Consider the following 22,510-nt stretch of genomic DNA (forward strand, 5'->3'; position numbering starts at 1 on the left):
GCAAACCAAACAAGGATCTCTCACCTCCACTACCACCCAATAATCTGTCATCTTTCCCCGCAAGTTCTTCTTCAGGACCCGAAAATGCCGGAACCATCAGACCATTTCGCAACGAAGGAACCAGGAACGGAGAATCATCGGGGAAGCGATTGGACGGGGAGAATTGAAATTTGCAGCTAGGGCTGATGCCTATGCACAGGGGTCGGCAATGATGTCCTTTGCTGGACGGGGGTGGCGCTTGGGTGCCTTAGCGTGATTTTAATGGGTTTAGTGAAGCCGTTCGGCGCGGAGGAATTATTGAGGATGAGGTTGGGTGGTGCAGGATGTCGGGCCGGAGTTGTCTTGGACGGACATTGGCTTTGTTTTCTGGGCTTGAGGGATTTATCAATAATTCGTCAGGAATGGGTCGATATCATAAGAGGGTTGGCAGCCGGCAAGATGGGGAGACGAGTTAGCATACAACACACCACTCTTTGTTTATTCTATAGTAACAAGAATCACGAGTATTGATTGTAAAGAGAGAAGGAATCAATTTCCCCCTAAAACTAACCCAACTCCCGCTCACTCTCCCTCCAACCTCATTCCCATCACAAATACATACATCCATCCCATCTCCTCCATACTCCTACAAACCAAACCCTTCACCCATATACCGAAATCTACTTCTCAACCCCCACAACAACCTCCCCCACCTCCCCCACCTCCCCCCTTCTCCTCCTAACTCTCCCCGCAGCATCATGCTCAGCATCCCAACTGGCCACCTGCTCTCGGGGTATCTTCACCAACTTATGCGCCACCGCACCGCCATCCATCTTCAGTATCGTTTGCCGGAACTCATATCCCCCGAACCGCGGCAATAACTTGATATAGATCCAGTAGTACGCGCCGCAGGCTCCGATACTATATTCCCTTTAGTGAGCATTGCCCATATTTCTGGAATTCGGGTCGACGATCGATTATAGATACTACATAGCCAAGAAACCTGGGCCAGGGAAACAGAGAAGGGATGAGGGGAAAGAGTGGAAACATACATAGCCAACCCCACAACCAAATAAGTCCCATACCAAAAACTAACATCACCACCGGTAGCGCCCCCGTCGGGCGGATACCACGGCGCAACAAGCAAGTAGAGATTCGAGATGATGGCGAAACCGACGACGACGTGCCAGGCGCTGTAGCCCGATTTGGGGAAGTTGAGGCGTTTGCGGTAGTAGCGGGTGAAGATGAGGCCGATGGCGAGGAGGAAGTTGAAGAGGTTGGAGGGGTACATGCTTAGGTCGACGACTAATTTCATTACGTTAGTTGGGAGGGTGTTAGATGAGTATGGGGTTAGACGTGGGTATGGGATGTGGGAGCGGTTGATTAGATGACAGGGAGGACGAACCGAAGTTAAAGGCATCGCCGGCTGGAGGAGCCAGGATCATGATCACCGTGAGGCCCCATTTCAGGGTATATGGGCCCAAAGGAGTGCCGAAGGGACGTGTGGATGTCCAGAACCGGGTGAAGGGGAGGACGCCTTGTCTGTATGGGGTTAATATTGCATTAAAATCTGTTATGGAGGTGTAAGAGTTCCTACCTGCCACACTCGCGAAGCATACGAGACTGTCCGATCAGCACGGCCAGCAAATTCCCAAACGCACTGAGACAGATAAGAAAGTTCAGTGCGCGAGAAGCACCACCAGTACCGAAGACTTTCTCGAAGAACAGGCTGGCAACACCGATTTCTGAGTCCAAGATCTCCTGCTTCGACGCGACGGTAAAGTACGCGATGTTGGCGAGGATGTATAGAGTGGCCGTGAGGGTCAGTGAGAGAGGAGCGCTCCATTTGAGGGTTCTGACAGGGTCCTATAGAGTTGTCAGCTGCAAATCCCAGGTTGAAATCGATATTAACTGTATACTTTGACCTCGTTGACCACGTTGAACGCGTTCTCATACCCCATGTACGAGAACATCACCTTGACCAGGGCGTTGGTCGCGCCGTAGACCGACGCATCCGAGGTGCCTTCGAACGCGTTCCGAAAGTTGACTTTAGGATCCGGGATGGAGGATACATTGCCACCGAGAACGACGAGACCGCTGATACCGATGCTGTGATATATGAGTGTGTGCCCAGTAACTGTAGTATAGCTGCGACATACAAAACCAAAGTGATAAGCTTGACAACGCCGATTGCGTTGGCCAGATGAAGAGACCATTTCGTGTTGAACGCCAACGCTAATCCAGTCAGCATCACCATCATCAAATATGATATAGACCACATACCTAGAAACGCAACACTATAAGACGCCACAGCGACGCCTTTCAGCTGCCAATCGGTCGGCTCCGACTCAGCCAACTTGAACAAATACTGCGCCAGCACTAGAGACAATCAGCCGGTGATCAATGCCACAATCCCCATCACACTAGGGTATCCGATCACCTACCAACAGCATTACTGCTACTAAACGAGAACAGCACCGTCTGCATCGCAAACACCGTCGGAAAGAAATACTTCGGTCGCGGGTACGACTGTTCCAGATACACGACCTCGGAGCCGGATCGACTAGGGAAATAAGACACGAATTCGAGATACACAGCTAGCATGCCGTAGGCGACTAGGTATCCGATCACCCAGTAGAAGAGAGCCAGGCCCACGGAACCGGCACCGCTGAGAACGGAGGATGCTATACACTCGCACGCACGGTTAGCCGTCTGCTTCTGCATCCGCAATATCCCCAGCAGAGAAGGAAGAGGAAGAAAGGGCCACTCACGCGTCGTAAAAACACCCGTCCCGATCATTTTACTCAGATTCAGAAAGATAACAGTCACATAGCCCACTGAATACCCCAACGGCGAATCCACTTCGATCGGCGCCCCGCTAGCCTCCTGATACGTGATCTCATTCGAATTAAGCCCTCCCTCCGCAGTATAATGCAAACTGCCATTGTCGATGATACTGGCGTTATCAGACCGTTCATCCTGATCGAGGACAGTTGCCTTCGACTTCAAAAACGAGAACCCCATGGCGGCAATACTTATAACTGCTCAGCCGGGGTGGTAAAAAAAAAGTGTCGATCGCGGAGATAAAAGGAAAGTTGCGGGGAGAAAAAAAGGCAGCTTTAAATATCTCCCCGAGATAAGAGACCTGCCGACAGAGACAACATGCTCATCAGAAAAAGCAATGGCGTGACGGTCTTGGTTATCTGTGTCTCATCCAACCATATGCTCAAGGGGATCGGCTACGAGGGGTGCGATGGAAGCTGAGGTTGTCCATGCGGAAGTGTATTTAGAGTGGCCAAGGCTTGTCGTCTGCTCAAGGTGGCATCTTCTAGGAGGCGAAGGTGGTGAGATCACGGCTAGGGTTACATTGACAAGATCTTGGGAGACTAAAAAAGATAAATGTGGCTGGCAATGGCGAATCTATTCGGTACTCTGTACATTGGGTGGCTTGAATGCCAGACCCCGAACCAGGTCCATACTTACGGAGGACTTCAGGAAAAGAAGGTCAAACTTGTAGGGAAAAGCTACAGGTTAAAAAACTAGGCCCCTCCCCCCAGAAGAGAAGTGCAGTGGTTTTACGAAAAGCCAACGAACCAACACGGGGTGATAGCGGGATTGCACGATTGCAGGGAAGAATGACAGCATCGTTGTCGCCATCTCCCCCCATAATTGGCTTTCAAAATGTCACCGCTAGCCAGTAAGCTCAGGGCTTGGGAGCGCTTGGCTGCATAAGCCGGATTTACGCTTATCAGGGAGAGGTTCTCGTGTCGCATGGAAGTTGACGTTGATATTAGGTTAGAGCAAATGGGAGAGATAAGGGAAGAAAAGAGATTAAACAAAATACATGTCAACTTGGTAAAGGAAAATTGACCACAAGCCACAAACTCCAAAATGAAAGTTCGCTAATCTACCAAAAAGGCTAAGTCCATGAAACACGCTGAAGATCGGCAGGAACCTGCCAATTGTGCACCCGACAAACTCGCACATATGCGTCTATGGCTTCGCCCACGGAATAATCACTTCTATCGCTCATTTGAAGCCGTGCTGGCCGCGGGTCCGTGCTCGTGATGGCCATGCGAACCTGTAGCAAGACTGCCTCGATACTGGAGACCGGGGACCAGCCCGACGTAGTGAGGAGCTCCATGCAAAGCGCTCCCCCTGGCGTGATATGCCCACCACCCCCTTGGCTAAACATGACAAATCGCGGGCGGATGACTCGCACGAACGGTGGGGACATGGGGAACTGGGGAGGAAAGCGGAGCTCCAGCACGACACTTGTGAGGCCCAACTTCTTCAGGTCTTTAGCCAGGGGCAAACTAGGATCAAAGCTGTGCAGCTCTACAATCCACTGATACACATTTTCGATCAGGTGGTGATCTATGTACCAGCCTAGTTCATGTAATGGTTCTCGCTCTTGCACCTTTAGTGTCTCCTGTAAGTGCTGCTGCAGGACCTTTGTGGCTTTAGTGGTTGCATACTGGGGTGGTCCTAGTAGCTTGACCGATGATTCTCGCAGAGTTCCCGGACGGAAGTCCGTCAACGAGGAGTTGTTTTGCAGTGGGCGATTGTCGAAATCACCTTCACCGTAGCGTTTCTGGAGTTCTTCATCGGTGCCCCAGTCCAGTAACATGCGATCTTCCAGCAGCGTCATAACGCTGCTGGCATCATCATCATCATTGTCCTTACTGTCCTTAGCTGGCAATTTCAATTTTTTAGCACGACCGGCCACCTTTGTGGGCGAATCGCTAGCCGTGGCCATCCGGCGACTGCTCAGAGCAGAGAGAGGAATAGCAACAGCCTCGTTCTGACAGCCAAATGCTCGGCGATTTGGGTCTTGATCATAAAAGGATCTGGCGGCGGTAGCCCCGGAGTACTTTGTGGAGTCCTTGCATTCAACGAACAGATATCGTGACTGAATCCAGTCCAGCTGACTAACGACGTAACAGCCCTGGGAAGTGACAAACTCACCGGGAGCATTCACAACTTCGTTCAAAACTATGGCCTTTGAAACCTTTAACAGGCTATTAGGCCAGATCGTTCCCCCGGCCGTGTATCCAAGCGATAGGTCGAAATTAGGTGACATGTATACGCCGTTCCCATAAGCACGGCCGTGGGCTACGTAATTAAAATGCAGCCCTTCTCGCAGAATGCTGTGCCAGTTATGCAGCGCGCTACCATGCCAGGCAAAGAGGGTAGAATGCTTGAGCTTGAGACGGTTGGTCGTAGAAGTCACAGAGTGCACAAAGCGATGCTCCTTGTCCGGAGCTCCTTGAGCCAACCGAAACTGCATCCAGCCAGGGACACCGGAAACACGGTCCTCGGGATTCTCTTCGTACCTGATACAAGACCTATTGGATGAGACAATCCATCGGAGCACATATAAGGCGGCCGGGGATATCCGCTCTGTCCACGTCACCAGAGACCTTCCGGAGACCGCTGCTCGTTCGCTCGTCAAGAACGATCGCATCTGATCGACGTCGGGTAGAGTGTCTAGAAGCATGCAAATGGCTTCCCGTTTCTTTCTGTCGTCCAGAGCGTCAAAATTTGTGTCGTACACCATGAATTGAACATCGGACGTCATATGCATCGTGGGCGATTTAGACCGATGCACCGGAGAGGCGAGCTCGTACGAAGGCGCGAAAACAGTGTTCATCACTCGGCAGTGCCACTGGGAATCTGTACCCAGTGGACTTTGATTCACAGCCTTCGTCAGGACAACCCAATCGCCGGTTTTAAGCGTGACCGACTCATCCACCCGAAGACGCATGTTCGCGAGATCCAACTTTCCCGCATGGGCCTGTTTTCCCTGAAAGCAGGGAACTTTGAGGCCAAGGCCAGTAGGGAAGTCGTCGAGGTGATTAGCCGAGGCTCTTGCGTACGCGAAGCTAACGAGAATGTCAACAACATACGGCTGCGACAAAATCTCCCACTCGATATTTGGGCCCATGCCGAGCTTCATATATTGATAAAGACATAATCCTTTGGAACAAACGTAGGGCTTCAACGCTTCGAATCCAGTATCAATCTTGCAGTAACAGTTGAGGCAGAAGTCCACACACTTCACAAACCGACGCAGAGTAAACTGCATTGCCAGAAGAGGAAATGATAAAGAAGATGAGCTAGGATCGAGATCATCGGAGATATGGTCGGCTTTCAGGAATGCCGGCGTAGACTCGTCCCAATGCTCAGGGGTGTGATATTCCGGTCGCTGAGAATCCTGCCTCGCCTTGTCTTGGATACGGCCTTGGTTATTGTTAAGAAAGAGCTCGGCGCTTGTCCATTTGAAACCGTAGTCAAGTCGGTAGGCGAGCAAGTCGATGAAATATTTGTTGAGCAGAGATTGAAGTGAGTTCCCAATGAATATGGGCTTCAATGGCGCTCCTGAGTGCCGCGATCTCACACTGTCATCGGAAGACGGTTTGCTCGAGGCGTTGAAAAGCATTCGGGCTTCATCCAAGCCGGGTTTGTACTTCTCACACGCACCAACATGCATCTCGACAGACGAACTCCCCTTGCCAAGAATGTCCTTCATCCGAGTGTATCCTTGCGGATACCGAATGAGGAGCACGAGGTAGTCAAGGGGAGAAACATCCCAAGCCTTCATGGCCTCGATGGAGATGCCAAGCTTGGCGATGCGGCAGGAGACTGATATCATCACGGAGCCGGTCGCATGGCCCAGATAGCCAACCTTGTATCCCGCCTCCTTGGCGACGCGCAGGTCCTCTCGCACTTCCGATATGACTGTCCGAGCGTCTGGTCGAGCGTTGAAAAAGGATTTCTCCTCGTCTTCCCAGTCGATTTCGTCCTCGGACAGGAACCCCGTCTCGCCGTCAACATCATCTTCCAAGTCAATCTCACCCGAGGAGCCGGTCGGCGAGGCTAGTTCCAGAATAGCTGCGTCGAGGCGCTTACTAAAATGTTCTAGAAACTCCACTATCGTCAACGTGCAATCTGCCGGCTGAAACTGTTCTAGAGCGGATGAAACTGCCTCTGGGATGGAGTCTGATGCCGCAAAAGCAAAGTATGTGTGATCTCTAGGGTATTCTGAAGTGTCAGGTACGGAGACTTGGAAGTCAATAGTCTGGGTGTCGAAAGGAACCTGATAGGTGAGGTAGATCGAGCCGTCCTCGTTGCCTGATCGCACGTCACGTAGATGTGCAAAAAGATATGGCACCGAGGACTTCGCAAGGTCTCTCTGGAAATCTTTGCGGGGCATTTTGAAAAGTATGTGAGATCAACCGAATAGCAGGAACGGGGAGTGGGGGAAAACAACCTGGTTTATCAAGCACTCCAAGGCTGCCGTGGGGATCTTGGCCGCTTTTGTATTGCAGCCTAGATTGAAGAATCCAGTAACCAGGGAGACAATACAAAGAAGAGCCAAAATCTCTTTGGCATTATATTCCCAAGCAGGAGGGCCGCAAGACAATGGAGAGAGTCGAAATCAGAATGATGAAAGAAGAGAAAGGAGAGCAAGGAGAGGAAGACGAACAAACGACGACATCAGCAGCCGCCCGATGCGGTTAAGCGCGCCGACAATGGAAGTATGGAAGGACCTTCACTGCCCTCTTTTGCGATCGCCTCCGCTTCTTTGGCGGGGAATCTCACTATTTTCACTCAATAGGCTATCAGTCGGCCAGATCCGTTAATTTCTGGACATGTCGTTCCCCATCGATGCAAATCGAGGAGGTCCAAGTACCGCGGAGGTACCCGTAAGTGATCGAACGGGCGGATGTTGCTCCAGAGCCAATGGGGAGCTTGCTAAGAGGAAAGAAACAAAGGAATATCATGGAAGCGACTTCTAGGGGACTTCAGCGGATTTTGTTTCTAGTAATGGAGGTATGTTTATGTCTTCCACGTGAGCAACTATCTATGTTCTAACAGATGAAGGAAGGGTCGGCAACCCAGGGTACGGCCTTCGTACGAAAGGTGAAGTACAGTACATGACGTGAAAAGGGTATACATGAGCGAATAACACAGTTAAACTACCTACTAGAGAACGGTTGAGGGAGGCAAGGCCATCCTAGTCTCAACCTGGGGGGTAAACAAACAGCAAATGCTTGGGACCTTGCCTCAGGTACTGAGTATTCCACCATATCAATGAAGGTATACTGTGGATATCCTCCCTGTTCGCAAGTTGTTTTGATCTCTGTGGCACTGCAGTATCACCTAGCTGGGATCATCTCTGAGTGACCTGGCCACTCGTCAGGAACGATTTCGTCAACCCGGAACCGCAGTGCAATTACTGTGAGATGATCTATTGGGTTATCGAGAAGTTGTCTTAACCAGATTTTCCAGTATATTCGCTCTTCTGAAATGATAACTCAATGTCAATCTTCTATCACCCGAATCCGATATTGTGGTGAAATGACCTTAGATGGCCGAATTAACTGAAATAGCTTCAACAGGTCTAGATCTCTTCGATCCAGGTATATATTGTTCCTTAACAAACGGGTCAAGGGAAGATTTATGATATTCTATTCGATTAATTGAACAAGAACATTCCTAATTCTCTGGCAGATACAATGAATGAAGTTTGAATGGAAGATAAATCATCTGGGTCTATCGTCGAGAGTGAACGACTGTCCAGTGTGAACAGAGGCTATAAATAGCTATCCGACAGGGATGCATCCCTTGTGGAAGAGGGGTCAGTCTTCCGGGACCAGAGTGGCAACGATGAATATGCAAGGGATAAAATCTGTGTAGAATATCGAGATTCCAGTCCCTTGCATCTTCCACGTCTATTAACCGATATCCAAGGCACTGCCAATGATCCTAGGAAACCCGAGATCACTTCTCTCCGCTAGTAACATCCTCGGCACGATGCAGCCCCAATCACACGGTATCTGTCCAAGGTGTCATTGACAGCGCCGATCATGGCCTTTCTCCAGCGGGGACTAAATCGTGCATATCGTCTAGTCCCAATACCAACAAACGACATGCCGACCCCGCTTGCTAGTCTTGTGCATAACACGTCCATATAACCACATGAGACCCCTAACGCCGACGACAGAATGCCTAAGATAGCTATACCAAGCGAAAGACCAAATGCCCACCTCTACCAACCTAACAATCCCATTCCTCATTGTCCTCGCCAACATGATCCCCCTTGGGGCCCTTGGGGCCCTCGCCCCCACCCCACCCCTCCTCCCTACACCCCCCATGGGCTTCAACAACTGGGCCCGGTTCATGTGCGACCTCAACGAAACCCTCTTCACGCAAACAGCTGACGCCATGAGTGCCAACGGCCTCCTCGCCGCCGGCTACAACTGGATTAACCTCGACGACTGCTGGATGACCAAGACCCGTGCCCCGAACGGCTCCTTACAATGGAACTCGACCCTCTTTCCCCACGGGATTCCTTGGCTCGGTGAATACGTCAAGGCACAAGGCTTCCGCTTCGGCATCTACGAAGACGCCGGCAATCTCACCTGCGGCGGATACCCCGGCTCACTAGACCACGAATTGCAGGACGCCCAGACCTTCGCATCCTGGGGCGTCGAGTACCTCAAGCTAGACGGCTGTAACGTCTTCCCCGCGGGCACAGAGGGCCGAATAACCCTACAAGACGAATACAAGCACCTCTACGGACTCTGGCACGACATCCTCACGGGTCTCGATCAACCACTCATCTTCTCGGAATCCGCCCCCGCGTACTTCGCACACAACCCGTCCCTCTCGGACTGGTATACCGTCATGTCCTGGGTCCCGGAGTACGGGGACCTAGCGCGGCACTCGACCGACATCCTAGTATACGCGGGCAACGGTAGTGCCTGGGCCAGCGTGATGGAGAACTACGAGTTCAATACGCGGTTGGCGAGATACCAACGTCCGGGGTACTTCAATGATCCAGACTTCCTGATCGCCGATCATCCTGGGTTGAGTTTGGATGAGAAACGATCGCAGTTTGCGCTGTGGGCTTCGTTTGGCGCGCCGTTGATTATAAGCGCGTATGTGCCTGATTTGACGACAGATGAGTTGGCGTATTTGTTGCATAGAGGATTGATTGAGATTGATCAGGATGGGATGGCGCAGCAGGCAACACTGGCGAGGAGGGATGGGAGTGTGGATGTGTTGACGAGGAGTTTGGAGGGAGGAGATCGTGTGGTGACGGTTTTGAATCGGGGGGATGAGGTGGTGAGGAGGAAGGTGTCGGTTGAATGGCTGGGGTTAGAGAGGGACTGTGTATATGAGGCAGTGAGGGTGTGGGATGGGACAGAAGTGGAAGTACAGGAGTTTGTGGAGGTGGAGTTGGCGGCGCATGCGACGGAGGTTTACAGATTGCGGCTGCCGGAGGACTGCAAAGACGTCATTCCAACGGGCATGGTGTTCAATACCGCGTCGGGAAAGTGTCTGACGGGGAGTGAGCATGGAAGAGTGTCAATTGAAAGTTGTAAGGGAGAGGAATCTCAAGGTTGGCAGGTTCATGCGTCTGGTCAGTTACGTCTGCTGGCGCAGCTGGACAGGTGCCTGAGTAGCGACGGGAAGTCTCTCTTGCTCGAGCCATGCCGGGATGCAAGTCACCAGAGATGGTCCTATGGAATGTCAGGGAACCTTAGGAACGTCAAGACAGGGAGATGTCTGACGGAGGGAACGGGAGTCGACAAATGTGGCGTAGAGTTGGACAGGCAGGTCTTTGGGTTGCCAAGTGGCGTGCAGGTCCAAGACAAAGAATAGACTTGTAGATGTATATCTCATGCCTTGGCGATGAATTTATGGCTAATGAATAAGGAGCAATGTTGGGCTTTGATCTGTCTCCAAGAGAAGAGACAAAGACCTATACAGAGCGAAGGCACGTGATTAGGGCAAGCATCATTCTGTTCTAGATGGGATGGCAGTCGAATCGACATCAGGTGCCGTCTACTCTGTTCAAGTAGTTTCTCTGGGTGACGAAAGGCCAAATAACAGTCTCTGGACTCGAGGCCATCTTCTGAGCAACGAATGTGTAGGCCCCCCAGCTGGTCACCGCCAACAACATCCCATCAGGTTTCTTGATCAGGACAAGAGGGAAGACCTTGAAACCGACAGATGATAGGAGATTCAACATGCGAGCTCCCCTTGGCTGATGCATTGCTGCATCGTCCATAGCCACATGGCACATCGGGACATGTTTCCTCGCTCGGCATAAGGCTGAAACATGTTCAAGCAAGGTCAGCGATTGCATAGAGAAGGAGAATTCCTGAATTGACCTGACCGAAAACAGGATGGTCAATTCCAACTCCCTCAAACCTTGAGGATTGGCACCATCATCGCCAAGAATCCTGGTTAGCTACCGATGCCTGATCCTACTGGGTATAGACCGAGCGACCGAATCATGATCCTGCTATGCATCATCCAACGCCCTGCTGGCCCCACCGACGAGGCTGTCATAGCCACGCCCGCCTTGGCTCATGTCATGATCCCGATCCACTGTTCGGCCCCGGGGGCGTAGATGGATTGCCACCGGAACTACTCCATGTGGAAACTCAGTTGGCCAAGACTGCTTGCTTCTCGTATGCTCTACACGTGGAACCGCTGCGTTTACCCCGGACAGGTAATAATTGAAGATGATGCCAAGCGACCTTGAGTGATTCAGGAGCCTTGTCTAGGACCTTCGCCCCGCCGTCATACTCTTGTCTGACGATAGAAGGATTCTGGGTCGCATGGTCGAAGAAGAGACTAGGAAGAGAAATGTATATAAAGAGCTCAAGTTCACGATGAAATATTTCTTCCACAGGGACAACCCCATCATACTACCAACATGATATCATTTTCTTTTACCTTTCTCATAGCGTCTCTGATTGCCGTGACGCAGGCAACGCCCTTGCGTCGACAGTCCCGACAACAACAAGGAATCCAATGGCACCAATGTCCCGACGACAAAGATTCTCCGCTGCAATGCGGCAATCTGACCGTTCCGTTGGACTACTCGGGTGAAATCTCGAACGCAACTGTCCCCTTGGAACTATTCCGGCTGCCGGCCGCAAACAACCAGTCGAACGGGAGTGTGCTGTTGAACTTCGGGGGACCTGGCGCGAATGGACGTCTTAATTTGTTCGCGTATCGGGAAATTCTGCCAGCGTGAGTTTTCTCCCATCTCGGGTCACAAATACCAACACTGACATAAAGTGTAGTATAATCGGTGGCAACCACGATCTCATCGCCGTCGTTCCACGGTATGTTACCCATACCAAATCAATGGAGGAATATTCCTAACCCGAGCAGAGGAACTGGAAACAACACCCTCCGCTTCTCATGCTACAACACCCAGCTTGAAAGAATAGCCAGCAGTCTTTTATACCGGACTCGTGCTGGAAACGCTTCGGACACAACGATCGGCGAACTGTGGGTCAACAGCAAATTCCAGGCCGACGCGTGCTATGCGACGCGGAACCGGACCGGCAGCTTTGTCAGTACGGGGTCCACTGCGCGAGACTTGATGAGCGTCGTGGATGCCTTGGATGAGGACGGGATGTTGCGGTACTGGGGTAGGTTTGAATCATGTAATGTCAATAAGAATCTGGCTAACAGAAATGGGTAGGTATCTCGTACGGAACGGTTCTGGGATCGACACTGGCGGCCATGTATCCGGATCGGATCGATAAGATGGTTCTTGATGGTGTTGCCAACGTGCATGAGTTCTACCAGAACAAGTACGTACCTCCTACCATTCAGCCTAACATGGTGACTAACTCCATTCAGAGAAACAGAACTGTTTGCCGACTCCGACAAGGTCTTGCGAGGTTTGTTCGCCGGCTGCGTCGATGCCTCTGATCAGTGCCCTCTTGGCAGAAACACCACAGCCGATGAGCTGGAGGAGCGTTTCTACGCCACACTGGATAAGATCAAATACGCACCCTACCCCGTGACCTTACCGGGTGTAGGCCCGCAGGTAATCGATTACACGACAGTCAAATCGCGCGTCTTCAGCGACCTCTACTCGCCAACCCTCTGGCCCACGACTGCCTCATTCATCGACGGTCTGTTGAACGGCAACCAGACGGCCATCGCCGAGTACCTGACCATCAAACTCAGCCAACCATCGGGCATGGAAGACGAGGCCCAGTTCGGCATCAAATGCAGCGATGCGTTCGGTTCCGGATCCTCGCCTGAAGATATCGCTAGAACCATCCAGGGACGACACGACGCAAGTCGTTTTGGCGGCGACACTGCGGACATTGTGCCGATGATCTGCGCGCACTGGAAACTGGCCCCGAAGGACCGATACGACGGGGATTTCCGAGTGAAGACGAAGACGCCGGTCCTGTTTATCGGGAACACATTTGACCCGGTGACGCCGTTGGTGTCGGCCAGGAATGTCAGCTCGACGTTTGAGGGCAGCGTGGTGCTACAACATGATGGATACGGGGTAGGTTATGTTTGGACCCTAATGATGATGATGCATAGAGCTGACAATATTTACTAGCATGGGAGCTTGGAGCAAGGATCTGTTTGCACTGTGAGGGCCACCCGGGCATATTTCCGCGATGGCACTCTTCCGGACGCCAACACCAAGTGCGATGTTTCGACGTCGCTGTACTCAGGGAAGACGGGATGGGAAAAGGTGTTCGAGGAGTTCGGTACGGGTGAGCAGTAACTGAGAATCTTTCTTGATGTTTGTTTTTCTCTGTCAGGTTTCAGCGGGGATTGAGTAGGCGAGGAGGTCTACATGGTCTATAATATCGTGCATCCGACGCTATACGTATTTCTAATTCAAGACTTCCAAACCGGTTATTGTTCTGTAGCATTGATCCAACCTTGCGACTGCGACAGGAATGACATCTTCATCGGACTATCTCCGATGACTCTGTCAGGATCTATCACACAGAGAACAATGCAACGTGCATCCTTCAAGCCAATGTCTCTACCATCCCAATCTCAGTGGTCAAGTTTCTTCACCACCACTTGTATACACTGACAACCTACTACTACCTGTCCGAGCATCAGCCCACTCTAGGAGAATCCCTCATCGGTCATCATCAGCAAAGCATTTGACTCTTGATCCGGAAAGCCAAACGACGCCACGCCCAATCATGCCTCCAGCCCTGTCGCCACCTCAGCAAGGCCCAGGGACATGCAGAAGCGAAGCACAGACAGCGATGCCGATATCAGAGACATGATCACAGTCAGCCAATCTCGATAGATTAGCGTTCTCGTATTCCTGGCTAAATCATAATCTGCGCCAGGACCAGTTTCTCAGTTCGGCAACGCCCAGGGGGACCCAAGGCTCGGCTCTTCTGGCTCTCTGATGTTAGCGTGCGAAGCTGTCGACGCCAAGACCCGTGCGGTGCCAATGACGGGGAAGAGTCCAAGACATGTCTGGCACTACGGCCTTTTAGGGCTGCGTGTTATTGGCGCTGTTTCCCCTTAGCGGGCTTATCCGCTTATACTGCTTTGTTTGGGTTGAGCTGATTTTTTTTTCATGTTTTCATTTTTCGCCTGGGACTTTTGATCTCCGCAGATTGATAGGAGTAAAAATCGAAAAGGGTCTCATTGAGGAGTCGACTGAGTAGTAACTAGCTGATTTCGTGTTACATTGGGCTCGAAAAGAACCGATTTACTAATTTTAGCCATTGTTCCCTTTTTCTGATATAAAGTCGATCGATCGCCCCGAGATCTTCTCCCCAGATCATCATCATCATCATCCTCCCGTCTTCACAACCAACCATCCACTTCACTCTCTCTCCCAACTCCACCAAAGTCTACTACCGTCACAATGCGTCTCCTCCTCACCACCATCCTCGCCCTCACCACCACCACCCTCTCCCAATCCATCGAACCCCCAGAGGGCTGCCCTCTGCCCCGATGGACCATTAACAACTTCCAATGGCACAACGGCTCCAAGAGCCTGGACTGCATCCACAACGAAGCCGACCGCTCCGCCAAGGGCTGCCTCTGCAACGGCGGCTGGTGCGAACCGGACCCGGACATCTGCAACGGCACCATGGTTCCTCTCTGCTACACGGGAATGCCCAACTACGAGCCCTGGGGCTACGGACCCCCTCAGACGCTGGACATCGATTTCGCCGACGGCCTGCACTGCCACGACGAGTACATCGGCTACCGCATCCACGATATCGGCAACGGTGCCAGTAACTGCGGCTACGCGGACCGGAGCCTGGGCCGTGTGGTCTCGTTCTACGGAACCTCGAATAAGGAGGCCAGTGTTGGCCATCTGGATTACCAGCTGGGTCGCGGACATGCGCTCGAGTGTCAGGATGGTCGCAAGATCACGTATTCGGGACGTACGGATTTCGAGCTGAATTGTGTGCATGATTCGTTCTTCAATGCGACTTGCACGGCGGAGCCGTTCCAGGTTCCCGTGCTGTCGTTTGAGTGGGTGGAGTAACTTTTTGCTCTTCTCTGTCGACGAACCTTGCTTGAATCTCTATCGCTGGATTGTGAATGGGGAAGGTTGTGAAGACATCCAAGGGGATGGGGATCTGGTAAGCAGACGGATGAATATATACGCCGAGACGAGTGAAGATTGAATGTGAAGCTATGAAATATGGGGGTTGAGACTGTACCTAGGAATAGTCCGTACATAATAAATTGACCGAACTCTTCTGGACCTTTACTCCGTAAACCACACCAGAAATTTTAATTCGCATATTAAAAACGCCCCGTTCAATTAAGCCCTACGGGGACTAAGTGGATAGACCCCGATTTACTCCGTATGGAGTCTGCACTATGGAATATGGATACACTCAGGTCCCATGCCTCGTAGTGCGTCCCTGGAGCATCGGTGAAAAATCATCATTCCGCTTCCGAATAGAGTACGCCCACCGAATAAAAAAGTTGAAGACAGGTAAATCGGTGAAGTGACAGCGACCAGGTAAGCCCTTCTGATGCAAGGAGGCAATCTACAGCTGTCAGCCAAGGCATGAAGAAGAAAACGGAAAATCAGATAAGAAGGAAAGCTTCGCCCCCACGACTTGCCCCTTCCAGAAGGATTCAACGACCATTGCCTGATCGGGACGACGCGACACACGTGCTGATTGGCTTTGGCGGCGCAGGGCTCTCAAAGGGGTTTAGCTGATCGTCACGGGGTTTTGTACTGCCTCGCGGGTTCTTCATTTATTTATCCTCTCCATCTCTCTCCATCTCTTGTCACCTGCCCAGGATGTGATCCTACACTCACCTGACAGATCCTCAATTTTGTCAGGTCTCCAACAACAAAACAAACAACAATCACAATGGCATCCACAAACCCATTTGCAAACCCTCCTTCATCAGACCTTCACCCTGAGTCTGAATCTGAACCCAACCGTGACTCTCAACCTCAACTCCACAATCAACTCACCTCTCCCACCATAGCAGAGAGCATGATGCCTCCCCCCAAAACCGCGCTGCAAGTCGACTTTTCGCTCAAAAAATGGAACGTCATCATCAGCCCCATCTCCACCTCTTCCAGCTCGCCCGACCCCTCCACCTCGGCCCTCTACCGCATCGACACGCAATCCACGCGCCGACCCCAGATGCTCTTCCGCCACGCCAACGCCCCTCCCAACTCTCCCCCCTTCGGCACAGGCACCCTCCACACCTTCAGCATAAACCCTGACTACACACTGCACAACACCTCGCAGCCCCTCACGGCCACAAAACGCTTCCGCACCTCCTACACCTACCAATCCGCCATCTTCTCGCGCGTCCCCGGCCAGACCGAGACCATGACATGGACGTCCACAAGCGGGTTTAAGAACTGGGATTTCATCCTGCTCGACGGCGACATGTTGCCTGTGGCGCGGTATTCGAGTCGGGTGTGGGCGGTGCGCAAATGGGGCAAGATTGAGTTTCTGGGCGAGAGGACGGAGGATGAGCGTGCACGGGAGGAGATCGTGGTTACTGGTCTGGTGTTGTTTTTTTGTATGGTGGTGAGGGCGAGTAGTATTTTCAATTTCTTTGGCGCGTGTTTTTATCGGCCGAAGGGTCATGTTCAAAGGAGTTTGGAGGGCGGGAAGGGGGGTTCGGATTCAGCGACTATGGATGGTGATGTTGATTGTGATGGTGGCCATGGTCATGGTCATGGGGGATGAGGGGGTGACTGAGATGTCTTGGTCGGGCTTTTCTCTTCTCTCCTCTTGTCTTGCTTTTGCGGCTTGGATTTGTTTTGTGCTTGGTTGAGATACCCCGGTTGTTTTTGTTTCTTGTCTACGTAGGCCTTGGAGTTGCGTGCGCTAATAGATATCTGTATCACTGCGTGTTTCTTGCTTGCCATCGAAAGAATGCATTCTATATTCTATGGGTATCTGCTTTTAATCTATACAAATCTAATGCTAACCGACTAGCCCATTAAGCATTACTCACCTCAACTTTGGTCGTGTCCAATAACCGCAAATCCAATGCAACGCTGATGAATCACTTTTACTTTGTCCTTCCCCATCATACCGCAATGGTCAGGAGAATCAATCAACCCTTCCTAAAATCAACCTCCCCCTTCGCCGCCGCCTGCGCAAACTTACTCCTCCCGCGAATCCACTCCCCATAGCGAATAAAAACAAACGGGATCACCGCCACCGCAATCGCAAAGAACCCCAACAGGGAACTCGCCCAATCAATACCCAACTTGGTATACATCGGCGTCGTCGCAAGCGGCAAACACACAGCGAAGATAGACCGCAGCGTACTCGCCGCGGCGGCAGCGGAGGCCGAGAACTGTTTATACGCGTCGGTGAGGTAGTTGATCAGAGCCATGAAGATGAGGAGGTAGCCGAAGCCGAAGAACACGCCGGACATCATGGGCATGACGGGGTGGATGGAGAGGCGGGCGGACCAGCCGAGCCAGAAGAGGGCGATGGGGATGGTGGGTGCGCCGAGGCAGGCGAGCGGGAGGCGGCGGTATTCTTCGACGAGGGTCCAGGATTTGCCTTGGAGGGTGGCTTTGGTGTGGTGTTTTGAGTAGAGGACGAAGGCGCTGAAGGCGAGGATCGAGCCGGGGAGGACTGTATGTTGTTAAAAATGGGGTTTATTGGGCTGAGGGGTGGGACTTACTAGGGAGGAAGCCGAGTCCGGTGATACCGGCTGATAGACCGTAGAGTTCTGGGAGGAGAGCTTAGCTGCCATTTGCCATTTCAAAATGACTGGGAGGAGAACATACGCTGGAACACAATCGGGTATGCCTGAAAGTACAGGTACAGGATGGAGTAGATCAGGGCAAGATACAACGAGCAGCAGAACACGATCGGCTCTCGCGTGATCATAACGAACGGCCGGCTCAACACCGAGCCCATCTTCTGCGAGAACTCGTGCGTCTGCACACGGATCTCCTCCCATGCCGACAACTTCTCCTCATCGCGCAGCAGAGATTTCTCGTACCGCTGAATTAACACAGGCATGTACGTCTCCGGCATGGTGACTAGAAGCGGATATCCCACGCCTGCGATGATGAGTCCTGCCCAAAAGGTCCATCTCCACGAGACGGTCGACACGAAACCCGAGATGATAGGCCCCAGAAGAGGCGGGAACGTCGTTGCGAACATGAACCAGCCCATCACCACGCCGCGCTGGTGCGGGTTGTCGTAGATGTCCGAGTACAGGCCGCCCAGGACGGCATTGGGCGCCGACCCTCCCAGTCCGCAAAGAAACCGGAAGATCAACAGTGCCGGGAAATTGGGCGCCAATGCGCAGGCCATGGTGAAGATGAGATACATGGTGAACGTGGTGAGTAATACCGATCTCCGACCAAAGTACTCGCTCATCGGACCAAAGATAACGGGCCCGATGGCGAAGCCGGCCATATACAACGACGTCGGAAGAACCATCTTCAGGCTGTCGCTGGGAATGTCGAAATACTCAGCCAGAGCATCGTGGGCACCGGAGGGAAGAGAGGACCCCAACGAGCTGTTGAACACGAAGTGAATGCCGGCGAGCACGATATGAAGTTTTCGTTTCTACATAATGAGTCAATGACATATGCATAGATAGACACAGAAAATAGACCAAACCCAAACAGTCAAGAACTAAACATAAGGAAATGAAGTGATTACCGTCGAGAATTTAGTAGGATTAGCGAAACCTTTCTCCGTCACGGGCTCTAGGTCGACCATATCCGCAGGGACCGGGCGTGCATCGCATTCCTTGGGCTTCTCAGATACAGTGAGGGTCGCCATACTCAACGTATCCGCGATTCCAGACTTGCAATATCGTCAACACGGACGATTGAAGGCGGGACTCGAAGAGTTTTATTGTTCTCTTACAAATCCGGAACAGGAAAAGACCACGGCATTCGTTCCGAGCTACGGGGTCGAAGCAACGCGACTGGTTGGGAAGTGAAGATCATGGCCCACCTCGGCAACCCGGTGGGCAGCAATTGGGAGAAAAAGACCTTAGCGGTGGTCTAGATGATGCCACTGACTGTCCGCCCCTCGCAGGGCCAGCGCACCAAGCGACTGGTCAATTGAGGCCAGTTGCGATATTCGCGCGTGCCGTTTGAATGTCATTATGTCTATGAACGATATGATGCGTAAATTTCGAATCTTGTTCGTGCTATGATCTCTTCGGACAACTGTCCGAGTTCTGAGATGACTGTCACGCCCTGCGCCCTGTAACAGACATTCTGTGGGCCAAGAACAGAATTTTTGACTCATGGTCTGCGACGGCTCCACTTTCAGCACCGTGGGATGCTTGAGTCTGGTTGCGGGTTGATTTTGCGCGGAATGAGATCGAAGGAACCCACTTGCCGGCATTACATATTGCCCGGATGATTCAGACCTGATTCGTGGTCTGGAAACAGTGGAAAGACTGGAATCAAGAATGTGATGATGTGCAGGTATGGCAAGAAGACAGCCCAGAATCTGTTTCCGGAGATGTTTTCTCCTGGCACGTGATCATCGGAGAGTTCCTATACACGTGACACCTCTCTTGCCTCTCTGAGAAATCCGGCCTTCTTTCATGTTTCTTCCGCTCCCTATCCTCTCTCAGGATGAATCACGTATCGGCCAGTTCATCAATTCGCCTACAGTCTCGAGGAATGAACAGCTGGGTAGAGTCGCTCGTCACCGCTAACTCCATCATTTCAAAACTCTCAGAACCATGCCCAAAGGAAAGCCTGTCGATCGTGTTTGAGCTGGTGAATGGGCGACCATCGAGGAAGACATGATTCGCCCGCGGAAGACTGTAGTTTCCAGGAAGATTACATGAGGGGCAACGCGGCAACCGATCAAGGAATGCAGTTAGTGAAGAGTTGCCTGTGCTTTTCCGACGCTGCGTCTTCCCCGCACTCCGATATGTCCATCAAGCTGCGTGCAACCCTCACAAGGTGACCCATACGTCAACGAATGGCTGGCTTTTGGTGCACCAACACAATATAAGTTGCACGGAGTCGGATAACCCTATTCTTTGTTGACTCCCAGCTGTGGAGGGGTCATCGTTCACAACTCGAAAGCAACTGCGAATTCCGTGAGGGGCTGAATCAACAGCTAGGACAATATCCTGGGTCGAATAAGGTAACTGGAAAGGGGTTAACACGTTTTCGACTAAATTATCCATGTCATTCTCCTTCTTCATGACACTCACCAACTAATCAACTGCCAAATTAACTAACTGTGATCGATTCTATTTATGAAACTAATCCAGTACACCCTATAGGACTCATAGTATTCGTCTACCGTTTCTTGTTGCATTGGCCAACATCGAGTGGCTGCATGATGCTTTCGGCGATGGCTTTTGCCTTCAGTTGCACAGAACCTCGCGGGCCCACAGTCGAAGACGGATGCCGACAGGAGGCGTTATTTGCTTCTTAGGCTTCACAGGTTTCTGAAAAGAAGACGATGATGAGAAAAGCACTGCCTGTCATGAAGGAAATCGCTTTCACGTTGGAAGCGCGACTGGTCCATAAGATGCAAAGCAGCTCGTTCCTGGCCAAGGCTATGCCACTATCCCTGTCTACCAATAACGAATTTGATAGTAAAGATTATCTTGAACGCAGTACACGTCGTTGATGATCAAGTCTGCCGGAAAATAGCCATATTCGCTAGGCCTTTTCGCATCTGCTAGATAGTACTCGATTGTGACACTGTGCTGGGTTTTCCCGGGCCTTTCAACAAATGTGACATGCTATTCTAGCATGATTGCCATTTTTGCTCTTTCTTCCTTGTTGCTCCGACACTTTACAAGTGGAGCTCTACTGAGTTAGCGCCTTTGATTACATTTTCCAAACGGGCCTTCTTAATGTAATACAAAATCGGATCTAACGTTTATTGTTGATGGAACCATGCCACCGTCTTCCGCGCCCTCGGTGACTTGGCTACAGTGTACACTAGTCTTAAATGCCCTCTTTGGCATTGTATAAATGAAATCACATCTTGGACGCCGGTGAGAGTAACACAAGTTGCAATATCTATCCGGGGTAGACAGGCAGGGTAATGCAATGATTGCGTGGTGTCATTACCCAACCTCCTACCGTCCATGATAACGGCCACCGGTCCTCTCGTGTTATCTTGACCTACACAGAGTCGAACTCTACCAATAGGCACAGGCTTCGGCTCACTAGTAGTTACCGTTCCACGCCTCCTCGGTGGCCGAGCAGCCATCTAGCAACTTCCGAACAATTGCGAGTATTGTCTTCCCACGGTCAGAGTGTGGAGATGTGATGAGCTCTCTAATTAATCTTAGGTTGACCGGCCATCCGCAAAGCATAAAAGGGCGCTACATTCTGGTGCCATCTTTTAATATCCATCAGTCTCATCATCACATCTCCATTCAGCTCCCAAAGCCAAACCAAAACCCAAACAACCCAAGCAAGCCAAAACAAAATGCACTTCACCAATTCCATCCTCGCTGCCGCGGTCGCATTCTTTGCCTCTTCTGCTTTGGCAGTGGACGTTCAGGTAAAGCTCTTCCTTCCACATCTCTGACAAAGATCCCATCTCCAAGCCACAGCTACTTACCGTCGCGTCTTACTAGATCGCCTACACTATGGACAACATGGGTGGTTACACCCAGAACATCCCAGTGGATGTCTACACTCCTCTCGACCATCCGTAAGTATCAGATCCGCAATTTCATTCCATGCTGTCTCAGCATTGTCTTCAAACATAAAAGCTTTGGACGGATGCTAACAAGCACAGGGGCATGATGACCACCCTCCAGACCAATGCACGCTGCGCGCTCTTCACGTAAGCTTTTTCATTTCGTTTCTCTTCTTTTTCTCTGGTACTTCCCCGTCCTTCTTCCTTTCTAATATGCTGATATATGTCTGTCTCAGGGATGGCAACTCTGCTGCCACCCAGGAAGTTGAGAGGGGTGCGCGCGTCTTCAACCCCCCTGTTATGGTCGGCGGTATGGTGTGCCATGATCCGTCCATGCAGTGAGTGGGTGGGTGATTATCATCCATTCATCTATCCATCGAGCCCGGCCAGGAAGTGAGCCAAGATTGGGATGTTGCGGGTAGTGGTTAGTTTGTTAGTTGATACCGGGGAGAGGAAAGGGACATCGAGCCGGGTGATTGAATGAAATTGACGTTTTGATGGAACTCGAAGATAAACAGTAAGACGTAACATGATGTAGCGAAATCCTTGCCAAGACTTTGTTTTTCATGGGCGTTTCTGGCCGGTAA

At 51.5% G+C, this 22,510-nt stretch overlaps 8 protein-coding genes across 8 annotated transcripts; 5 read left to right on the forward strand and 3 right to left on the reverse strand.

Annotated features, from left to right (window-relative positions):
• Nucleotides 1-659: 659 nt before the first annotated feature.
• Nucleotides 660-3,003, reverse strand: LDX57_010304 (high affinity methionine permease; the record flags this gene model as incomplete). The annotated part of the gene is made up of 8 exons (XM_046092058.1): nt 660-900; nt 1,032-1,284; nt 1,385-1,521; nt 1,577-1,845; nt 1,899-2,088; nt 2,139-2,214; nt 2,263-2,358; nt 2,424-3,003. The coding sequence occupies 8 exons, from the start codon at nt 3,001-3,003 to the stop codon at nt 660-662; spliced, it is 1,842 nt and encodes a 613-aa protein (XP_045948035.1).
• An 803-nt stretch (nt 3,004-3,806) lies between these two features.
• On the reverse strand, nt 3,807-7,195 carry LDX57_010305 (putative ubiquitin conjugating enzyme; the record flags this gene model as incomplete). The annotated part of the gene is made up of 1 exon (XM_046092059.1): nt 3,807-7,195. The coding sequence occupies one exon, from the start codon at nt 7,193-7,195 to the stop codon at nt 3,899-3,901; it is 3,297 nt and encodes a 1,098-aa protein (XP_045948036.1). The 3' UTR covers nt 3,807-3,898.
• A 1,829-nt stretch (nt 7,196-9,024) lies between these two features.
• aglA (putative alpha-galactosidase) lies at nt 9,025-10,653 on the forward strand (the record flags this gene model as incomplete). Its single annotated transcript, XM_046092060.1, has 1 exon — nt 9,025-10,653. One exon carries the CDS (start codon nt 9,025-9,027, stop codon nt 10,651-10,653), a length of 1,629 nt encoding a protein of 542 aa, XP_045948037.1.
• Nucleotides 10,654-11,716: 1,063 nt separating this feature from the next.
• On the forward strand, nt 11,717-13,552 carry LDX57_010307 (alpha/beta hydrolase; the record flags this gene model as incomplete). The annotated part of the gene is made up of 6 exons (XM_046092061.1): nt 11,717-12,036; nt 12,090-12,131; nt 12,181-12,443; nt 12,497-12,608; nt 12,658-13,324; nt 13,382-13,552. 6 exons carry the CDS (start codon nt 11,717-11,719, stop codon nt 13,550-13,552), a joined length of 1,575 nt encoding a protein of 524 aa, XP_045948038.1.
• A 1,119-nt stretch (nt 13,553-14,671) lies between these two features.
• On the forward strand, nt 14,672-15,304 carry LDX57_010308 (uncharacterized protein; the record flags this gene model as incomplete). Its single annotated transcript, XM_046092062.1, has 1 exon — nt 14,672-15,304. One exon carries the CDS (start codon nt 14,672-14,674, stop codon nt 15,302-15,304), a length of 633 nt encoding a protein of 210 aa, XP_045948039.1.
• Nucleotides 15,305-15,674: 370 nt separating this feature from the next.
• On the forward strand, nt 15,675-17,208 carry LDX57_010309 (uncharacterized protein). The gene has a single exon (XM_046092063.1). It carries the CDS (start codon nt 16,152-16,154, stop codon nt 16,989-16,991), a length of 840 nt encoding a protein of 279 aa, XP_045948040.1. The 5' UTR covers nt 15,675-16,151; the 3' UTR covers nt 16,992-17,208.
• A 156-nt stretch (nt 17,209-17,364) lies between these two features.
• On the reverse strand, nt 17,365-19,064 carry LDX57_010310 (MFS transporter; the record flags this gene model as incomplete). Its single annotated transcript, XM_046092064.1, has 4 exons — nt 17,365-17,897; nt 17,947-17,994; nt 18,053-18,845; nt 18,942-19,064. The coding sequence occupies 4 exons, from the start codon at nt 19,062-19,064 to the stop codon at nt 17,365-17,367; spliced, it is 1,497 nt and encodes a 498-aa protein (XP_045948041.1).
• Nucleotides 19,065-21,707: 2,643 nt separating this feature from the next.
• Nucleotides 21,708-22,265, forward strand: LDX57_010311 (uncharacterized protein; the record flags this gene model as incomplete). The annotated part of the gene is made up of 4 exons (XM_046092065.1): nt 21,708-21,782; nt 21,859-21,935; nt 22,023-22,070; nt 22,160-22,265. The coding sequence occupies 4 exons, from the start codon at nt 21,708-21,710 to the stop codon at nt 22,263-22,265; spliced, it is 306 nt and encodes a 101-aa protein (XP_045948042.1).
• Between the last annotated feature and the right edge of the window lie 245 nt (nt 22,266-22,510).

This window comes from Aspergillus melleus (genome assembly GCF_016097325.1).
Source record: "Aspergillus melleus strain CBS 546.65 chromosome Unknown contig6, whole genome shotgun sequence".
Taxonomy (NCBI): Eukaryota; Fungi; Ascomycota; class Eurotiomycetes; order Eurotiales; family Aspergillaceae; genus Aspergillus; species Aspergillus melleus.